At 39.3% G+C, this 20,633-nt stretch overlaps 1 protein-coding gene across 3 annotated transcripts in view; it reads right to left on the reverse strand.

The window, feature by feature from the left end:
• Positions 1 to 7,184: 7,184 nt before the first annotated feature.
• The window catches only part of LOC124802978 (ankyrin repeat and IBR domain-containing protein 1-like), a 579,445-nt gene continuing 565,996 nt past the window's right edge, over positions 7,185 to 20,633 (reverse strand). For 2 of the 3 annotated variants that reach the window (XM_047264079.1, XM_047264078.1), the window contains exon 21: positions 7,185 to 8,261. In XM_047264079.1, the coding sequence (XP_047120035.1) occupies positions 7,993 to 8,261 (269 nt within the window). In that variant the 3' untranslated portion in view covers positions 7,185 to 7,992. The remainder of the gene's footprint in view (positions 8,262 to 20,633) is intronic. The other variant, XM_047264080.1, reaches the window with a different exon arrangement.

The following is a 20,633-nucleotide window of genomic DNA, read 5'->3' on the forward strand; positions in this document are numbered from 1 at the left end:
AATTTGAAAGAGAGTATTCCAGTAAACATTGTCAAAAGCTTTCTCTAAGTCTACAAATGCTAGAAACGTAGGTTTGCCTTTCCTTAATCTATCTTCTAAGATAAGTCGTAAGGTCAGTATTGCCTCACGTGTTCCAATATTTCTATGGAATCCAAACTGATCTTCCCCGAGGTCGACTTCTACCAGTTTTTCCATTCGTCTGTAAAGAATTCATGTTAGTATCTTGCAACCATTACTTATTTAACTGATAGTTCGGTAATTTTCACATCTGTCAACACCTGCTTTCTTTGGAATTGGAGTTATTATATTCTTCTTGAAGTCTGAGGGTATTTCGCCTGTTCCATACATCTTGCCCACCAGATGGTAGAGTTTTGTCAGGACTGGCTCTCCCAAGGCTGCCAGTAGTTATAATGGAATGTTGTCTGCTCCTGGGGCCTTGTTTCAGCTTAGGTCTTTCAGCGCTCTGTCAGACTCTTCACACAGTATCGTATCTCCCATTTCATCTTCACCTACATCCTCTTCCATTTCCATAATATTGTCCTCATGTACATTGCCCTTGTATAGACCCTCTATATATCCCTTCCACCTTTCTGCTTTCCCTTCTTTGCTTAGGACTGGGTTTGCATCTGAGCTCTTGATATTCATACAAGTGGTTCTCTTTTCTCCAAGGGTCTCTTTAATTTTCCTGTGGGCAGTATCTATCTTACCCCTAGTGAGATAAGCCTCCACATCCTTACATTTGTCCTCTAGCCATCCCTGCTTAGCCATTTTGCACTTCCTGTCGATCTCATTTTTGGGACGTTTGTATTCCTTTTTGCCTGCTTCTTTTACTGCATTTTTGTATTTTCTCCTTTCATCAATTAAATTCAATATCTACAAGCCCTCGTCTTTTTACCTACTTGATCCTGTGCTGCCTTCACTACTTCATCCCTCAAAGCTTCCCATTCTTCTTCTACTGTATTTCTTTCCCCCATTCCTGTCAATTGTTCCCTTATGCTCGCCCTGAATCTCTGGTTTAGTCAGTTTATTTGGGTCCCATCTCCTTAAATTCCCACCATTTTGCAGTTTCTTCAGTTTTAATCTACAGTTCATAACCAATAGATTGTGGTCAGAGTCCACATCTGTCCTTGGAAATGTCTTACAATTTAAAACCTGGTTCCTGAATCTCTGTCTTACCATTATATGATCTATCTGATACCTTCTAGTATCACCAGGCTTCTTCCAGGTATCCCTAACAATCAAATAATTCTCCTTTGGAAGGCATGTACCTTCATAGTATAGTCTGTCAGAACAAGTAACAATGTAGTTAGTAGAATAACTGAAAGGAGCACAAAACCTTTCTAAATCTGCCCACTGCGAAAGGCATTTTCCAGTACAACAATGCCCATCCCCAAACAGTACTCAGAATTTAAGTACCTTTTCTAAACTATAAATGGGTTACATAAGGAAAAGATCTTTTGAATTGGATAATATTGAGATAAATTTTGTGTACAACTCTATGATAAGTTTTGTACATTATGTATGATAAGTCTATAGGGAAAGTTTTATCAGATAACCACGTCTGGGAGGATTTATATAATTTTCTATGCAATAGCAGGTACTGGTACACTTTACTCAAATTTTGTAGAAGCAAGTATTTTTACATTTTGTAGATATACTGTTTGAATTGGTTGGGTTTATATGAAATTTTCTATGGGATGGTGACTATACTTAGATGTATAGCAGGGACCATCCCTGTTAAGAACTGAAGTGCAGTAACTGCTAACCATGTAAATGCTTATCAAATCAGCTTTAGGTTAGTTGAAAGTTATAGGTCACAGCATCTCAAGGTAGTGTAGACATAGACAACTTCTGACCGTTGTTACAAAGCCGGTACATATTAAGCTAGGATTAATGTTCTATGTATTTATGTCTGAAAAAGGAAAGACATTTGAATCTCTCAAAAATGAATTGTTCATCTATATCAATAAATATGTAGCAGATTTTTTACTGTCTGATTGGAGTCACAAATATAATTTCAATTGATATTGCTGATCACTAAATTTTTTTCTGTGATGTAAACTGCAGAATTTCATTTTATAATAATTAGAACTGGTTTGATTAAACCAGAAAATATTAACTGATCAGAGCATTGATCTGCTAAACACTCATGTGAAATGCTGTAATGACACAAGAACAACTTTATTATCTAGATCATATTGTAAATAAATACGACAGTTTATCTATTTTCCTTTACAAATGTACTTATTTGCTATACAAAATAAAGGTTTTCTTAAGGTTTGTGTGTTTGATTCATTAGTGAATAGAATTTCATTCATAGGGTCAGCGTGTGAGGGGGCACGTAAATTATGAGGTTTTAGTTTGTGAGAGCTTCATGAATATTTTTTATTTAAAACTGTTGTATTCTTAGTGTTGATTAAGAATGAGCAAACATACTATATTGTCATACTGAAATGACACTAATTAATACTAGACAAGAGTTTAATTTTGTAGAGCAATGATTTACTTAAGTAACATGTGCCAGGTTATTCTGCATATAGAATGAGATTTTCACTTTGCAGCAGAGTGTGTGCTGATATGAAACTTCCTGGCAGATGGGAAAATCTCATTCTGGAAACATCCCCCAAGCTGTGGCTATGCCATGTCTCCGCAATGTCCTTTCTTTCAGGAGTGTTAGTTCTGCAAGGTTTGCAGGAGAGCTTCTGTAAAGTTTGGAAGGTAGGAAATGAGATACTGGTATAAGTAAAGCTGTGAGGACGGGGCGTGAGTCGTGCTTGGGTAGCTCAGATGGTAGAGCACTTGTCCGCAAAAGTCAAAGGTCCCGCGTTTGAGTCTCGATCCAGCACACAGTTTTAATCTGCCAGGAAGTTTCATATTCTGCTTGTGTTTTACAATTTCTATTTGAGGTATTTTTTGGGCTTCATGTGCTGTTGTGGGCACAGCAACCAATGCTCTGGTATTAGGATAGGTGTAGCAGAGACCTCAATGCCATACATTACTCCAAAATATACTTCAGGTAGGAGCCTTCCTGGAATCAACATTAACAATGGTATATTAATAGAATATCAGTTGAATATAGAATATGGTCAGTCATTTGAGATGTTTTACCTTAGAAATGTCTATTGTATCAAGCATGGTAATAAATCAAACTGTCACTCTCAAGTCTACAACTACTCACAGATGTACACTTGGGCAATACACACACAGTAACATACTGGAGAATGAGGGTGCTGCAGGGCCAGAAGTTATAACACTTTATCCTGTGGAACCCTTGCAGTGCCACCTGAAGGGGGTTAGTGTACAAAGTGTAGGGTATACACTGAATCTCTCCCTGCAAGGATGCATACTGCATACTTTAAAATTCATATAGCAAATTTCAGTTTACAAAATAAAATTAAACCCACGGAAAAGAAAAAACATGTAAGATGTTACTCATGATTATTTCCTCTTGTTGCATTATTTTGTAATCATCTATGAAGTAGATTTCAAAGATCATCTATCACAACTTATCAAACAGTACAATAAATACTTTCAAATAGTTACTACCTGCAAATTTGCATGGATTCCAGATCTATTTAGAAAGAGGTATCCAACACAACTTACTTCTTTGGAACAGAAAATCCATATTCTTCTGCCTTGACAGTACATTGAAGGCAAACATTAGCAGTATACCACTTCTGATTTTTTGAACAGCAATAATAGATGAGGAACTGTTGCTCAGTGGTAGTGCTCAATGAACAATAATTACATTTGCACCTTATTTGTGTGCAGCTTGGTTTGCAGCTGTTGTAATAAAGAGTTCTATTGTGGAAAAAAAAATAGTGTGATGTATGAAATGAGGGTAGCTGTATCCTGTTTGATTACAAGATTTGAAAAACTGAAAAAATGAGAGTATGGCATCGTTGACTGGGAGTCTCCATCCGGGGAAGTTTGGTGGCCACCAAGTGCAAGTCTTCTTTCCGTTGCTGCCACATTAGGTGACTTGTGCACCAGTGATGAGGATGAAATGATGATGAGGATGACACAACACCCAGTCCCCAAGCGGAGAAAATCTCCAACCCCGCTGGGAATCAAACCCAGGCCCGCTTGCATGAGAGGCAAGCATGTTACCATCCAGATAAGCAGGCGGGCTTGAGAAACTGATAAATCTGTTCAAAAAATTGTTTGTGAATTGAAAATGAGTGTTTCATTTATAATTATACTGTAAAACTAATATCAGTGAAGAAACTGTACCAAATAGATCAATGCTTTGAGTTAGGCCACCACAGAAAAATTCTGATATATTTAACATCAGAAACAAAAAAGATTGAACCACTGTTCTGACATGTGTGATTAAATATTATCTGCTCCTGTAGGCATTACAGCTCAAAAATATGTTTGTTATTTGTACAAAAATATGATTTTTATTTTTGTGTGGATACTGACCAGAGTTTGTGGTTTTTACCTCATAAATGGGCCATTATTCTAAGTTTTTGACTGTTATATTACTACCTAAATATGAAGATTTCTACTCATCTTCTGCACAGTAAATTGAGTGCTTGCATCAGTATTGTATAATGTTTCACAATGCTGTTGGGGTTGTGTTCACTGAGAGGCTGCTGCTATCCACAACTTGAGTTCCACAAGCTGGTTTTTATACAGTCTCCTACATTCTTGATACATGTAACTGTAAGAGGATGTAAAAATGGTAGGGGAGAGTGACTTCAGTAACCACTGTAAAGTGAAACAATGTCAGAGATGGAATAAACCTCATTAGCCACGTGCAATCCCCCCCCCACTTTGTGAATAAAGCACACAGAACCCCATACACAGACCTTAGTTTTTGTATGTGTTTAGGAGTTGACTCCAGTCTTTGTCTTGATGGATACCAAGCACTCCCTCATCAGTTATTAGGTAAGCAGCTGGCCAATTGATTTCAGGTAGTCACACTGTCTTTCAGAATGGAATGAAGGAACCTGTCATTGCACAGATTCTTTGTGTCTTCTGGAAAACTGCATTACATTTTTATTCAATATTTTGAGAATTCTGGCTGTTTGGTCCTTAACACAGAAACAAACATAAGAATTAATGATATATTACCTGGAAAACAAATCAGAAATAGCGAGCATTATAAAGAGAAGGAAAAAACAACTTATTCAAATTTCCCTTACTGAAAGATGATATAATCATCATGTACACTGATGTTATTCATGATTTTTCTTGTGCTTTGATTTATTTTGCTTGTCATGTTTCTGGCAATAAAACATTTTATAATCTTAATTGACATCTAATAATTTACTCAGTCACAATTCAACCATTAATCACAGGAATAGGCCAAATACAATAAACACACAGATTATTTCCCAAATTCAATAATTCTGACCTTGTACTAAGAAACTTCTTTCCTGACAGTACATATTCATAGGACAGTGCCTGTACTGTTTCCGAAACTACTTCACGACCCATTGTCGAAGAGTGTAATAAAAAGTGGCAGTGATTGCTGCTAGTATATAACTGGAAGTGGGGCGCAGAATGAAATAGTGTTGCGTTTGATGAGATTTCTCCTCATTGTCAGATCAAATACTCCCATTTTTAAAAGATATTTTAAAATACAAATTCATGTCTCATAATAAACTGATAGAGAAACATATTGGAATACTGTTGAAGCCTGTCACTGGAACCCATCACTGTAACACTCAGGCAAAGCAGTACTCGGATTATATTACCTATATGGCAAACTATGTCAGAAATCCTTTATCTGATACAATGGAATGCAGTATTATATCCAGGATGGATTAACAACGATATGGAATGAACAGACTGCTGTTCACCACATAGAGGGGGTATTGAATGGGCACAAAGAAAAAGAATGGCGAAATATTTTAACTTTTGGACAAAGTCCTTCTTCAGAAGTAGTTATGTATATTTACACGCTGCTAAGCACACATGGCCACTGTCACCAGGTACTGAGGACCGACTGTGGCTACTTCTCATGTCAGCAGCAGTCGAGATGGTGTGGGAAGTTGGGGTAAGAAAATGATGCGAGGCAGGGAGGGGTGGGGGTTATAACATGGTAGAGATGGGGAAAGATGCTAGTGCTGCCTGTTGAAGATTGCAAGCCCATGGAAATGCTGAGGACAGGCACAGCATCGGAAGCCTGTGCTTGGGCAAAGGGGTGGGGCTGGGAGGGGAGATGGGAGGAGTGGAGGAGAAAGGGAGAGGAGATAAGTTGAGAATAGAAAGGTCTAGGTTGGTATGTTAAGAATATACACACGTGGAGGACAGGTAGTAGCAAAGGTTGTGGTCAGGGTTTACAATGGATATCTTGTAGGGAAAGTTCTCACTTGCACAATTCAGAAAAGTTGGTGTTGTTGGGAAGAATTCATGGTATAGGCTGTGAAGCAATCATTAGAGCGAAGCATACCATGTTGGACAGCATGTTCAGCAACTGGATGGTCCTGCTGTCTCTTGGTCACAATTTGGCAATGCCCATTCATGCAGATAGATAGCTTGCTGTTTGTCATGCCCACGAAGAATTGTAGAATGCAGCAAACTGGTTGCAGCTAAGTTGGCAGATCACATGGCTGTGAAAGTGACAGCCTGAAGACAGTGGTCATGTGTATTTGACAATGTGTCAATGTGTATAACTATTTGTGAAGAATGACTCTGTCACAAAACTAAAATATTTCAGCAACTTTTTTGCTACTCAGTGCCTCCTCTATGTGGTTTACCAACCCATTCTTTTCATATTGTAGCCATTTAGATTACATGTATATAAGCTACAAATCACCAATTCAAACTATAAATCTGTGTACCAATTCCTGCAGAGATATTAGCTGCTGACTAGGATTGAACTATGACAATCAATCATCTTGAGAGAATTAGTATTTACTATACTGTTTTTCTGTAAATACTATTCTCTACTCTCAACCTTAACTTCTAGTCTGCTCCACTTGTTTCTTTAGTATTGTCTGCATGTTTACATATTAAACTTTAGGACATATCACAAGCTCAGGAAATTGTTGACAACAGTGTTCTAGTACCATCTAAAAAAGTATTCAGATAAACTCAGAACAGTCAGTATTAGGACATAAATATCATAAATAACAGTGACTGTTTATGCTATATAGCTGATTTCAATGTAATTGTGGTCTTATTGTGTATCCGAAATAATATGTAATTACATATACAGAAAACATTCTACACAGTGTAAAAACGGTTTTAATTGCATTTACAAAGTATTGTACCATGGAATGTTTGAGGAATTATTTTTAATTACATGCAAATTGTAAGAATCAGCATTGCATACACACAGACAAATGTTTCAAAACCTTTTCTGTGATTCCAGTAACAGAAAAGCTGTTGGTTCAATTTTTTACAAATGTTGAAAACATGTTACACCATTCTTGAAAAATCAAAGGAACATGTTATCACTAAATATGCATAAATGTCAAAAAATTGTTTGGTTATCATTTTGTTCTTAACAAAAATTTGTCTGAAAGAGAGTGCTAAAAAAGCAGTCTCAGAAATTGATCCACTCCACATAAAAGAATTCAGAATCCCTTTACAATAACAATTCCAGTGTTAGTTTACAGTAAAGAATGAACATTCTCTAACCACACAGTCATTAAATCGTACTAATAGCATCCCAGTGATTTATAAAACACAACTCATAAACAAGATTGCATCACAGTTTATTGCACAAAACAGATTAATTTTTGACCGCCACACAAGAACTGCCTGCCGAGTCCACAGATGATCTGCAACTATCATTTCCAATCATTTCCAACTACAGATTTTTCAACACCAGGAATTGTCCTCACACCTTAAGAGATCTGACTGAGAGACTTGGTATCTCTCAGGCAAAAGTTCCAAGAGAAAGTAATAGAAAAAGCTCCACATTTGAGTGCCATGATCTACACACATGTAAGCACAATACAAGAGGATCAATGTATATGCATCCACATGCCGAGAAGTTAGTTCAGAACGGGGCACCAACATAGATGTTGTATCTCACAGTGCAGAGCTGGCTTCTTTGTGGCGTTCCTTTTTCGACTTCTTGCGGCGCTTGCAGGACTCCTTTGGTTCGAGCAGGAACAGGGCTTCGTGGAAATCATCAGAACTCAGATTGCTTTCCTGCACAAGAAGCACTGAGCTGAGTGCTCCATCTGTCTGTGATTTGGGGAAACGGAACACGGACCGCTCACGCTCAGGTTCGCTTGCTGACCGTGACTGTCCGGGAGCAGGGGCAGCTGGAGTCGTCGGCACTGCTGCAACACTGGCTGCACAGTAAACAAGGTTAGGCTCATATTAAAAATCTGCATAATATGTGGGATAGCAAATGGCACTCATTAATTACTATTTCTTGGAAGCAGTCATTTGAAAATGGATCAGTTGTCAAAATTGTCACTAAGGTTCTATTATATCAACATTCATCTACATCCACATGATCCAGATCTACATGATTAATCTGCGATTCACAGTTAGGTGCCTGGGAGAGGGTTCACTGAATCATCTTCAAGATATTTCTCTACCATTCCACCAAAATATTTTCACACTCTCAGGAGAATGTTGGTGACTGAAATCCCACAACGAGATCCTGCTGCAATGAAAAACACCTTTTTGAATGATTCACATATCATATCTGTAGCAGCTGCTCCCCTGTTTCACGATTACACAAAACAACCAGCTGTTTTTTGAAATTTTTTGATGTCCTCTGTCAATCCTACATAATAGGGATCCCACACTGCACAGCAATACTCCAGAAGAGGATGGGCAAGCATAGTGTAAGCAGTCTTTTTTTAGACATAAAGCTCTGAAGAAATCAAAAACTGCACAACAGAATATCAGCAAAACTCAAATAATTTGGAAGGACATGCAATTGTTTCATGTTTTGTGCTGGAAATACATTACCATTTTTCTCATTTCTCTGTGGTTACTTACAACAATAATCCCTATTAGCTATGCATAACTGATGCACTGTCTACCAAATCTAGGGAAGAAGCACCATGGCTGACATTGTCTCTAAAATTAATATTAGTTGTCAGTGTAAATGACAAGCTCTGCATAACAGAAAAAGGGCTTATATTTCAAAATGGGCCACAGAACATCATAGGTAAAAATGAGGAGAAATATATTAATTCACTGGACAATTAAGCCCCACAAAACACAGTTACTTAGCGGGTTAATCAATTATTAGTCCTCTCCCTTGGCTGACTGGTCAGCTTGTCTGACCGCCATGCAGTGGGACTGGGTTCGATTCCTAGCTGACTGAGATTTTCTCTGCTCAGAGGCTGGGTGTAGTGTTGTCCTCATCATCAATTTGTCATCATTTGCCTAATGTGGTGTCAACTCAAAAGACTCACAAGTCGGTAGCATCAATGCTATACAATCATTTCATTTCATTTTATGTCATTTCAGTCAATCATAATTTTGTGGCTATTCACTAAGATGCAGAAAGTGTTAGTTGTTAGTCTACCGAAGTAGATAAACCTTCCCAGTGAAAAATATGGCAACATGATTGTGTCAAAATAGACAAAACACACACACACACAGAGACAGACACAGACACAGACACAGACACAGACACACACACACACACACACACACACACACACACACTTGCAAACACAACTTAACACACATTTGACCACAGTCTCTGGCAGCTGGAGCCAGACTGTGAGCAGCAGGGCATTATGGGAGAGGTAACCATGTGGGGTAAGGAGAGGCTGGGGCAGGGAAGGGGAGAGATGACAGGGTTTACATTCTCCACCAGGGTTTCAACTACCTCTTACTGTGCCCTGAAATGAAAAATGTCCTACCCACTACCCTTCCCACTCCTCCCACAGTGGTATTCCACTGCCCACCGAACCTACACAACATCCTCGTCAATCCCTGCATAACCCCTGCTCCCAACCCTAGCTTCGTGGCTTATATCCCCGAAGTGAGCTACATACAAGACCTGTCCCATACATCCTCCCACCACCACCTGCTCCAGTCCTGTCACAAACATCACCTATCTCATCAAAGGCAGGGCTACCAGTCAAACCAGTCATGAGATCTACAAGCTAAACTGCCACTACTGTGCTGCATCCTGTGCAGGCATGACAACCAACAAGCTGTCTGTCCACACGAATGGCCACTGACAAACTATCGTCAAGAAACAACTCAACCACCCTATTGCTGAGCATGCCACCCAACACAATGTCCTTCATTACAAAGACTGCTTCACACCCTCCCTGCAATATATCCAATGTTCCTGTAAACCTCCTCACCTCAATCTTTTTTAGTGTCCTTACCCACCTACCCCCTGCCCTGTTCCCATTCCAGCACTACACAGTCCTCTTTTCCACCAATGTACCCATCTTTTCACTTCTCTCCTTTTGCAGTAACCCCCCTCTTCCCCTCGCCCCTTTGTCTAACCTCCCGACTGCACCTAGCTGCCCCATTCTCCACCTTGTCCCTGCACACTTCCAGCAGCACTTTGCCATCCCCCTGCTATCGTTCCTCTCCCTGACCCAGCCTCTCCCCCAGCCTCTCCTTACCCCCACCTGGTTGCCTCCCCCATAATGCCCTGCTGCTCCCAGTCTGGCTCCAGCTGCCAAAGAATGTGGTCATGTGTGTGTAAGTTGTGTTTGCATGAGTGTGTTCACGTGTATATGTTTTCTATTCTTGACAAAGGCCTTGTTGGCTGAAAGCTAACTTTCCGACAGTCTTTTTGGTGTTCCTCTCTGTGACTCAGGTTTTCATTATATGGTGAATATCAACCATTCTTTTATTGTATTGTAACTGTTCAAAGATTTTCATGGCTGAAAACACACCTTTCTGGGCCACACTAAGAATGAGTTTTTGATAGTATAAGTTATTCTAGTATTACATTTATGAATCTTGCTTTTGGTTCCAAACTGAGATTGACTGTTGACAACAAAGTGCATAAGGGAGTAAAGGGGCTGTGGAGATGTTGTCAGTATGCCCAACTGATTGAATAACTGTCTACAAAAGGTTCTAGAGTAGAACCACATGTTATCCTTATTACATTCTTCTGTGGAATGAGCACTTTCTATCTTAATGAAGAATTGCAGCACAACATATTACCATACAACATTGGCAAGAATGGAGTAAGAATGGAAAAATTAAATCAATTTTTTTGCCATTATCATGTCCAAAGTCCGCTTTTATCTGTCATTCAAAAGTTTCAGAGTTTAGATGTTTCTATACACTGAAGAACCAAAGAAACTGGTACAAGTATATTCAGGTACAGAGATAAGTAAACAGGCAGAATACGGCACTGTGGTCGGCAATGCCTATATAAGACAACAAATGTCTGGTGCATTTGTTAGATTGGTTACTACTGCTACAATGGCAGATTATCAAGATTTGAGTAAGTTTAAACATGGTGCTACAGCTGGTGCCCGAGCAATGGGACACAACATCTCCCAGGTACAGATGAAGTGATGATTTTCATCTACAACCATTTCATGAGTGTACCGTGAATATCAGGAATCCGGTAAAACATCAAATCTCCAGCATCGCTGTGGCTGGAAAAAGATCCTGGAAGAATGGGACCAACGTCAGCTGAAGACAATTGTTCAACATGACAGAAGTGCAATCCTTTCACAAATTGCTGCAGATTTCAATGCTGGGCCATCAGCAAGTATCAGCATGTGAACCATTCAATGAAACATCATTGACATGGGTTTTCGGAGCCAAACGCCCACTTGCGTACCCTTGGTGACTACATGGTACAAAGTTTTATGCCTTGCCTGGGCCCGTCAACACCTACATTGGACTGTTGATGACTGGAAACATGTTGCCTGGTCGGACGAGTCTTGTCTCAGATTGTATCGAGTGTGTAGACGTGTACGGGTACGGAGACAACCTCATGAATCCATGGACCCTGCATGTCAGCAGGGCACTGTTCAAGCTAGTGGAGGCTCTGTAATGGTGTGGGTCATATGCAGTTGGAGTGATAGGGGCCCCCGATACATCTAAATATGACTGACAGGTGACACAAGCATAAGCTTTCTGTATGATCACCTGCATTCATTCATGTCCATTGTGCATTCCGACAAACTCAGGCAATTCCAGCAGGACAATGTGATACCCCACACATCCAGAATTGCCACAGAGTGCCTCTAGGAACACTCTTCTGAGTTTAAACAAACTTCCCAGACACAAACATTATTGAGTGTATCTGGGATGTCTTGCGTCGTACTGTTCAGAAGAGATTTCCACCCCCTCGTACTCTTATGGATTTATAGACAGCTCTGCAGGATTCATGGTGTCCATTCCCTCCAGCCTTACTTCAGACATTAGTCAAGACAATACCATGTCATGTTGCGCACTTCTGTGTGCTCATGGGGGTCCTACACTATATTAGGCAGGTGTACCAGTTTCTTTGGCTCTTCAGTGTAGATCTACAACACCTGATTTCCAATTCATATTCTTATCATATGAATACCAAGGAATCTTGAGTATTTCTTTTATTTATTGATTTTCCCTCATCCATTATTTCTAAAGTTGTGGTCAGGCCTTGTGCAGTAAAGATCAATATCAGCTTTGTAGAATTTGATTTCATATTTCCAACTGTATGGAAAGGATACAATCTTACGTAGTGGTAGCACTAAGTCACAGACAGACACAATGAAAAAGAATGCTACAAATTTTTAACTTTCTTACATGTTCACACATCAAAAACTCGCACACATATGCCTACTGTCTCCTGGTACTGAGGGCTGACTGAGCTTTAATATTTCTAGTATTCTTCTCCATTTTGCCAGGCTGTGACTCAACACTTCTTTGTGATGAGTACCTGTCTATCCTTTCCTTATTGTTGTTATTCCATCCTGGACTTTCTACTACTTGATTTCACTTCTTCAAGCAGCCTTCACAAGTTCAGCTATATTCCTCAGATGGTTGGAACAGATTTTGCATTTGACTGCAGTTCTTTTATCACTGAATATATTTTACTAGACAATGAAGGCTTTGACAAATCACAGCTGAGAAATTAAATAGATACTCACTGTGGTCTTCTTGCAATGACGCTGAATTTAAAGATGGTGACTAGTGAACTAAAGATTCATTTAACAACAATTACCTAGCTTGAAATTGAGAAACATCTTGTTCCATAAAACAGCTGTTCATATAGCTTACTGCTATGTGATTCACTGGCTTGGTGAGTCAGATACTACATTGTAAATCAGTCTATTGAATCCAACAGCGGCGAGCCCCTTTGGAAAAGTGTTTGACTTGTACATTTGATACAGTTGTGTCTCATTTTAGCAGCAATGGAGTCATTTTCAAATCGGATCACTTGTGAAAAAAATTAGAGATAAGTGCTTGGCCAGTGATAATGTTGAGTTGATTGTGATGGGAATTTTTTTTTTAAAAAAAGAGAAGGATATCTGTGCAAAAAAATCTTGACTTTTTCCCATTTTTAACAACAGAAAATTAGTGCCTATTGCCAGTAATTCTACAATTCTAGATTACATCTTCTACTGAAATGTGTTTGACAGTGTTATCATTAAACATGAGGAAAGTATTTTTTTTCCATTTCCTTAACAGTACATAAAACAGGCCCAGCGATAAACACATTAACCGAAAGGAATAAAAAGCATTCATTATTGATCAAAGAATGCTATGAGTCACTGAACACATCATATCCCTCTCCAATACATTGTATAAAACTTATATAAGCAACGGACATTACATGTACAATACGGTGTTTATAAAATAATTTGTGGTAATGAATTCCACCAATTCTTAAAAACCAGCAAGTGAAAAGTCATCAAAAAAATGAAATCGGTATTGGAATACAAGGGAACTGAGCTATTTTCTTAGATGCTATGACCACAAAGTATACATCAAAGCACACGATTTTGAGACATCTTTCCTTTTTGCTCACCCAGGAAAAAGGAAAACTGATGAATATGGTGAATTAAACCAAAAAATGGTGAAGTATGGTGAAAGGTGTCAGAATCTAACATGTGGGGTACCGGTACGTGTTTTTCTTTTCTCAATGAGAGAAACAGATATGTGAAAAAATGAGTTTCCCCAGCTGACTTTACAAGTTCATTAGAAGTCGGCTCAGTGAATTTCTGTACACTGTTTAAAATTTAAGTTTAAAAGAAAGCTCAGGTGCTACAGTTTCACTTCATGCCTTCCATCCCTGCTGCCTATCTTTATGATCTATGTTTGTGGTGCAAAGTATATATGTGTATAGTGTATGAGGTTGTTGCAGCTGTATCATGTCCGATTTTAAGAAGAAAGTCTTTAAAATGTACTGTCACAAAACCCTTGTTATATTTCCATGTGACATCCCTCCCATAATACACAATCTGCACGAAAAGTATATTTTTGGCATTTTACAAAATGCTTTCACACCTACCTGCACTCCTGTAATTGAAGGACCCTTCCCCCTCTCCACACATCAAGAAGCTGAGCTCATTTTTATGTACTTGTGCTATATCATGTGTACTTTGTACAATATGTGATCCACAGGATAAATAAATAAATACAAATACATTAGTGTGGTGTGGTGGCTGCGCTGGCTGTTGGGTGATATAACAAGTCGCCAGCTAATAAGACCTCACTAGCTGGAAATGGCTGACATTTCCTTGATTCTGACCAAGTATATTTTTCAAGACTAAGTGTCGGATTTAAAAGATTGGCTCTTGATGTTATTGCTGAATACAGTACATCGGAAATACATACAAAAAGATGAAACTGAATTATAAGTGACACAACAAAATGTGGCAGCTGGGCCACTTTGTCATGTATTGGCTTCATCTGGAAAACTTCACATCAACTGTCCTGTTTTTCCATTGCTGCCACAAGCTAACAGTAGCTGTATGATGAAGCTAAATGTTGCATGTTGTGTTGGTAATGTCAATCATGGATTACATCAGCATTTCCTCTCTCATGTCTACCCTCTACTCAATGGCCTAAAATATTCCTTTAACTTCATCACCATCAGTGGTGTGAACTGTCTGTCTCTTGTGCCACTTATAACTCTTTCAGTCACATCAAATGTCAATAGGAACAAAACGGAATGAAGTCAAGTGAGCCGTTGAGTAAGAACGTAGAATCAATGTAGACCTTACTTGGAAGAAACGTAAAATGGGGAATTTTTAGCAATCTTCTTATGGTTTTTTTTTTTTCAACAGTGGTGATGAATTTATGGAGTAGGATCATGAAAAACATAAAATCAGTTAATGTAAAATTGAATTTCCATTGTAATAATTTCCTGTGAGGGTTTATGTAATAACTAAATTTAATCATGGAAAATGGAAAGAGACATACTTTAATGATGAATGACAGGATAACAAAAGGTGCTTTCATTAAGGTGGTCTTTGATTTGTGTGTGTGTGTGTGTGTGTGTGTGTGTGTGTGGGAGGGGGGAGGGGGAGGAGGGGCAGTTAGTTCTAAATTTTTAGACACATGGTAGAGGATCTTAAACTGAATATTTTGAATGAGTAATGCATCTGAATCACATGTTTGTGAACTGCTTATGTATCTGTGTTGATGTTAGTAGATTAGTTTTCAAAAACAGTACAGTATAACCTGTGATGTTGCCATCATGGACTACACCAATGTACATAGTTTTGAATGTAATAACATGTACTTAATGATGGTGCTGCAGGATGTTTTGCCCAGAAAGTCAAATGAATATACAGGATATTTCATGTACTTAATGACAATGATGCAGGATGTTTTGTCTGGAAAGTCACATGAATATACAGGATATTTCTTTTCAGTGACAGTAATTTTAGTAAATGTTTTAATATTTTTAGGGAGGTGTAATGATTAAGCTCTTAGCAATAAACAGCCAAAATATTTTAATACTGTGTACGCTGTTCTCTGACAGTATTGTTAAAAGAGTGCCATATAAAGCTCAATTGCAAGTAAATATTCTTTTATTCTGATATTGATACAATCACAAGAACATCTTTCAATGTTACTGGTTTCAATCTCACAGTGATTATCTTCACACTTCACAAGAAAGGAGAACAATGTAAAGTTAGAATGCAGTCTGCCAACTCTTCAACTATACAACCCAATAAATCCAAAACACTGTTACTCTTAACTGCACACACAATATATTGTTATACATAAGTTTTTTCATCATAAGAGGTCCTCTTCTTCTGGGACCTTTCTATACTTCCCCAACACATCCCTATTTCCTCCCTGAGGAGACAACTAATAATTTCGAAAGCTAGGGATGGTTTTTCACTTTTAAATGTGTGTATTAGCAATGCTGGAATTTTGCCTCTTGCAGGTCAGTACTGGGCAGCCTTTTAATAGCTTGGTAATTTTATAATATGAGGCTTTGTACGATTATCAGTCAGCTGTTTTATTAGAACCAGTGTAAACCTGCCCATTATTCTCTTGGTTGTAACTGGTATGGATATGTTTGGGCTTTCTATCAGTATACTTGTGTCATCAGCAAACATAGCAATTTTTTAGGAGTCTGACATTGTACTGAATAAATCTCTATATATAAAAGGCAATGATCTGACTGACCGACTCATCGTCACCCACCCCAAACTGCTATGGGTAGAAATTTGAAATTTGGAGAAAGTGTGGAGCTTATACTCTAGGTGTCTTTTAAGAAAGCATTTTTCAAAATTCCATCACTAAGGGGGTGAAATACAGGATGAAGGTTTTTTTAAAAAAAAAAAAAAAAACATGTTGCTGTTATGCCAATTTTGAAGGTAGACCTACGAAAACTGGTATTTGGTTTCTTGGTCAGAAATAAAGAAATACGTTTCAGCATTTTTGGAAATTTAAACCTACGGGGGTGAAATAGTAGGTGAAAGCATTTTTAAAAAGTATATTATTATTAAAGAACTACTAAAGGACTTTTAAAGCTACATTATCAACATTGGTATCTGACATTTTGGTTACAAACTAAAAAAGTACGTGTTCCAGTGTTTCTGAAAATTGCACTCCTAAGCAGGAGAAATGGGGAAGAGAGTCTTTGTGAAAATATATTATGAAAGCATTTTTAAAGCTAAATTTATGAAATTTTAAATTTGGCTTCTCAATTAGAAATAAAAAATATGTTTCATTGTTTTCGGAAATGCAGTCCTTATGGTGCTGAAATGGGGTCAGTGACATTCACTGACTCATCATCACCCAGCCCGAACTGGTAAGTATAAAAACTTGAAGTTTTAGAGAGGGTGTGGATCTTATACTGTAGGCATCATTTAAGAAGGGACAACCCAAAATTGTACTCCTCAGGGGGCAAAATAGGCGATGAAAGGCTTTTTGAAAGTATGTCACAATTAAGGGAATTTTGAAGCTAAAACTATGAAAACTGGTATTTGGTTTCTCTATTCAGAACTAAAGAAATACTTGTTCCAGCATTTTTAGAAATTTAACCATATGGGGGTTGAAATAGTGGGTGAAAGCTTTTTTTTAAAAATATTACATTATTAAAGAACTACTAAAGGAGTTTTAAAGTATGTCTCTGAATGCTGGTATCTGACTTCTCAGTTACAAATAAAGAAAATATATGTTTCAGTGTTTTTGGAAAGTGAACCTCCAGGGGATGAAGTAGGAGATGAGACTTTTTATGAAAATATTTTACTATGAAAACATTTTTAAAGTTAAATCTGTGAAAATTTAGATTTGGCTTACCAGTTAGAAATAAAAAGATAGTGTTTCACTGTTTTTGGGAGTTCAATCCCTATGGGAGTGAAACGAAAATTTGTAAATGGCTCCACTGTTAGGAATAAAACATACATACATCACTGTTCAGGAAATTTCAACCCCTAAGGTGGTGAAATAGGGCATGAAATGTTTTATGAAAATATTTCGTTGCAAAAGCATTTTAAAAGCTAAATCTTTGAGAATTGGTGTTTGGTGTCTCGGTTAGAGATAAAAAATACATGTTTCAGTGTTTTTGGAAATTCAACCCTTAAGTGGGTGAAATCGGGTCAGACTGATTCACTGACTCATCATCACCCAGCCCCGACTTCTAAGGATAGAAAGTTGAAGTTTGGAGAGGGTCTTATGATGGTGGTAAAATTTATGTTGCAAAAGGAAATACCTAATAACAAAACACAAGTGTCTGCCAACAGCAAAATGTGTCAAAGGCTTTAGGATGAAGCCTATGCAATACTTCATGACAACAAACTTCTTCCGATTAGCATGACGTCAAAACATTTTACATTAGGTTCGTTTGAGCAGTTGCCAATGGGCTCATGCACATGTGCAGTTGAGTCACTTATGAGCAGTACCTGCTCCTGCTTATGGCTACTTTAAGTGTGGCTGTTAGCTGTATCGGCAAAAGCAACAAGCAGCTAGAAGCTACCACGAAAAAATTTTCTGGAGTGCCAAAGTTGCCAGCTTCATGCCTGCATAGAGCAGTCTGAGTTGTAGTGGGGAGGGGGATGGTCTTCATGTGAGCCATGTTTAGGTTTAGTGATTTTGCTGTTTCCTCTTCATTTACAGCTCTCACATCACACGAAAATTGGAAACAAAACAGATTTCTATGGCTGGTAGCTGGCAAGTGAATTAAAATACATTCACACAATTATGGAAGGCTAAAATACACTCCTGGAAATGGAAAAAAGAACACATTGACACCGGTGTGTCAGACCCACCATACTTGCTCCGGACACTGCGAGAGGGCTGTACAAGCAATGATCACACGCACGGCACAGCGGACACACCAGGAACCGCGGTGTTGACCGTCGAATGGCGCTAGCTGCGCAGCATTTGTGCACCGCCGCCGTCAGTGTCAGCCAGTTTGCCGTGGCATACGGAGCTCCATCGCAGTCTTTAACACTGGTAGCATGCCGCGACAGCGTGGACGTGAACCGTATGTGCAGTTGACGGACTTTGAGCGAGGGCGTATAGTGGGCATGCGGGAGGCCGGGTGGACGTACCACCGAATTGCTCAACACGTGGGGCGTTAGGTCTCCACAGTACATCGATGTTGTCGCCAGTGGTCGGCGGAAGGTGCACGTGCCCATCGACCTGGGACCGGACCGCCGCGACGCACGGATCCACGCCAAGACCGTAGGATCCTACGCAGTGCCGTAGGGGACCGCACCGCCACTTCCCAGCAAATTAGGGACACTGTTGCTCCTGGGGTATCGGCGAGGACCATGCGCAACCGTCTCCATGAAGCTGGGCTACGGTCCCGCACACCGTTAGGCCATCTTCCGCTCACGCCCCAACATCGTGCAGCCCGCCTCCAGTGGTGTCGCGACAGGCGTGAATGGAGGGACGAATGGAGACGTGTCGTCTTCAGCGATGAGAGTCGCTTCTGCCTTGGTGCCAATGATGGTCGTATGCGTGTTTGGCGCCGTGCAGGTGAGCGCCATAATCAGGACTGCATACGACCGAGGCACACAGGGCCAACACCCGGCATCATGGTGTGGGGAGCGATCTCCTACACTGGCCGTACACCACTGGTGATCGTCGAGGGGACACTGAATAGTGCACGGTACATCCAAACCGTCATCGAACCCATCGTTCTACCATTCCTAGACCGGCAAGGGAACTTGCTGTTCCAACAGGACAATGCACGTCCGCATGTATCCCGTGCCACCCAATGTGCTCTAGAAGGTGTAAGTCAACTACCCTGGCCAGCAAGATCTCCGGATCTGTCCCCCATTGAGCACGTTTGGGACTGGATGAAGCGGCGTCTCACGCGGTCTGCACGTCCAGCACGAACGCTGGTCTAACTGAGGCGCCAGGTGGAAATGGCATGGCAAGCCGTTCCACAGGACTACATCCAGCATCTCTACGATCATCTCCATGGGAGAATAGCAGCCTGCATTGCTGCGAAAGGTGGATATACACTGTACTAGTGCCGACATTGTGCATGCTCTGTTGCCTGTGTCTATGTGCCTGTGGTTCTGTCAGTGTGATCATGTGATGTATCTGACCCCAGGAATGTGTCAATAAAGTTTCCCCTTCCTGGGACAATGAATTCACGGTGTTCTTATTTCAATTTCCAGGAGTGTATGTTATTAGTTTCAGTTTTCTGATTTTATTTTATTTCCAGGTTTTGCCAGTCAAGCATTAATTGCCTTGCATAACAATGAAGATATTTTTGTTGATTTTCTAAAGACTTAATTTTTTTAATTAATTTTTTCCACATAGGGAGCAAATTTATTAGAAAAAAAATGCTTTATTACACACTATTGGCTAGTGTCAACTGTTTGCTGAATTACAAGTACCCATTTTGATCTTCTGGCACTTATGGCATTATGCCATAGTGGTACTCTAAGAAACTTTGCAGCCCGAAAACTGCATTCAAAAGCTTAATATCAGGTTGGGGCCTATTTTTTTGTGACTCTGGACATATGAATTTTCACTTTCTGCCGTATTATGCATTTTAGTGTGGTTTATGTAATTCTGATGCTCTTAGAGTATGCTGTGATGTCCTGTTTCATTTATAACAGAATGTAATATCTCTTAATGCTATATAGATGCGAACATGTGAGTTTTCTATGTCATCATAGCTGCTCATGCACAGTAACACCATTTTCTGGCACTCTCTGACAACCATTGAAATGAATTCTACCAAGTGATGGGAAAATATTGTAAATGGTGGTTCAAAATCATTACTTTCAAAGTAAATTTCATTTTATGTCAAATGAATTATGTTAGATATACAAATGTGCTTTGAATTTCTT

The sequence above is a fragment of the Schistocerca piceifrons genome, chromosome 6 (genome assembly GCF_021461385.2).
Source record: "Schistocerca piceifrons isolate TAMUIC-IGC-003096 chromosome 6, iqSchPice1.1, whole genome shotgun sequence".
NCBI classification, from domain to species: Eukaryota; Metazoa; Arthropoda; class Insecta; order Orthoptera; family Acrididae; genus Schistocerca; species Schistocerca piceifrons.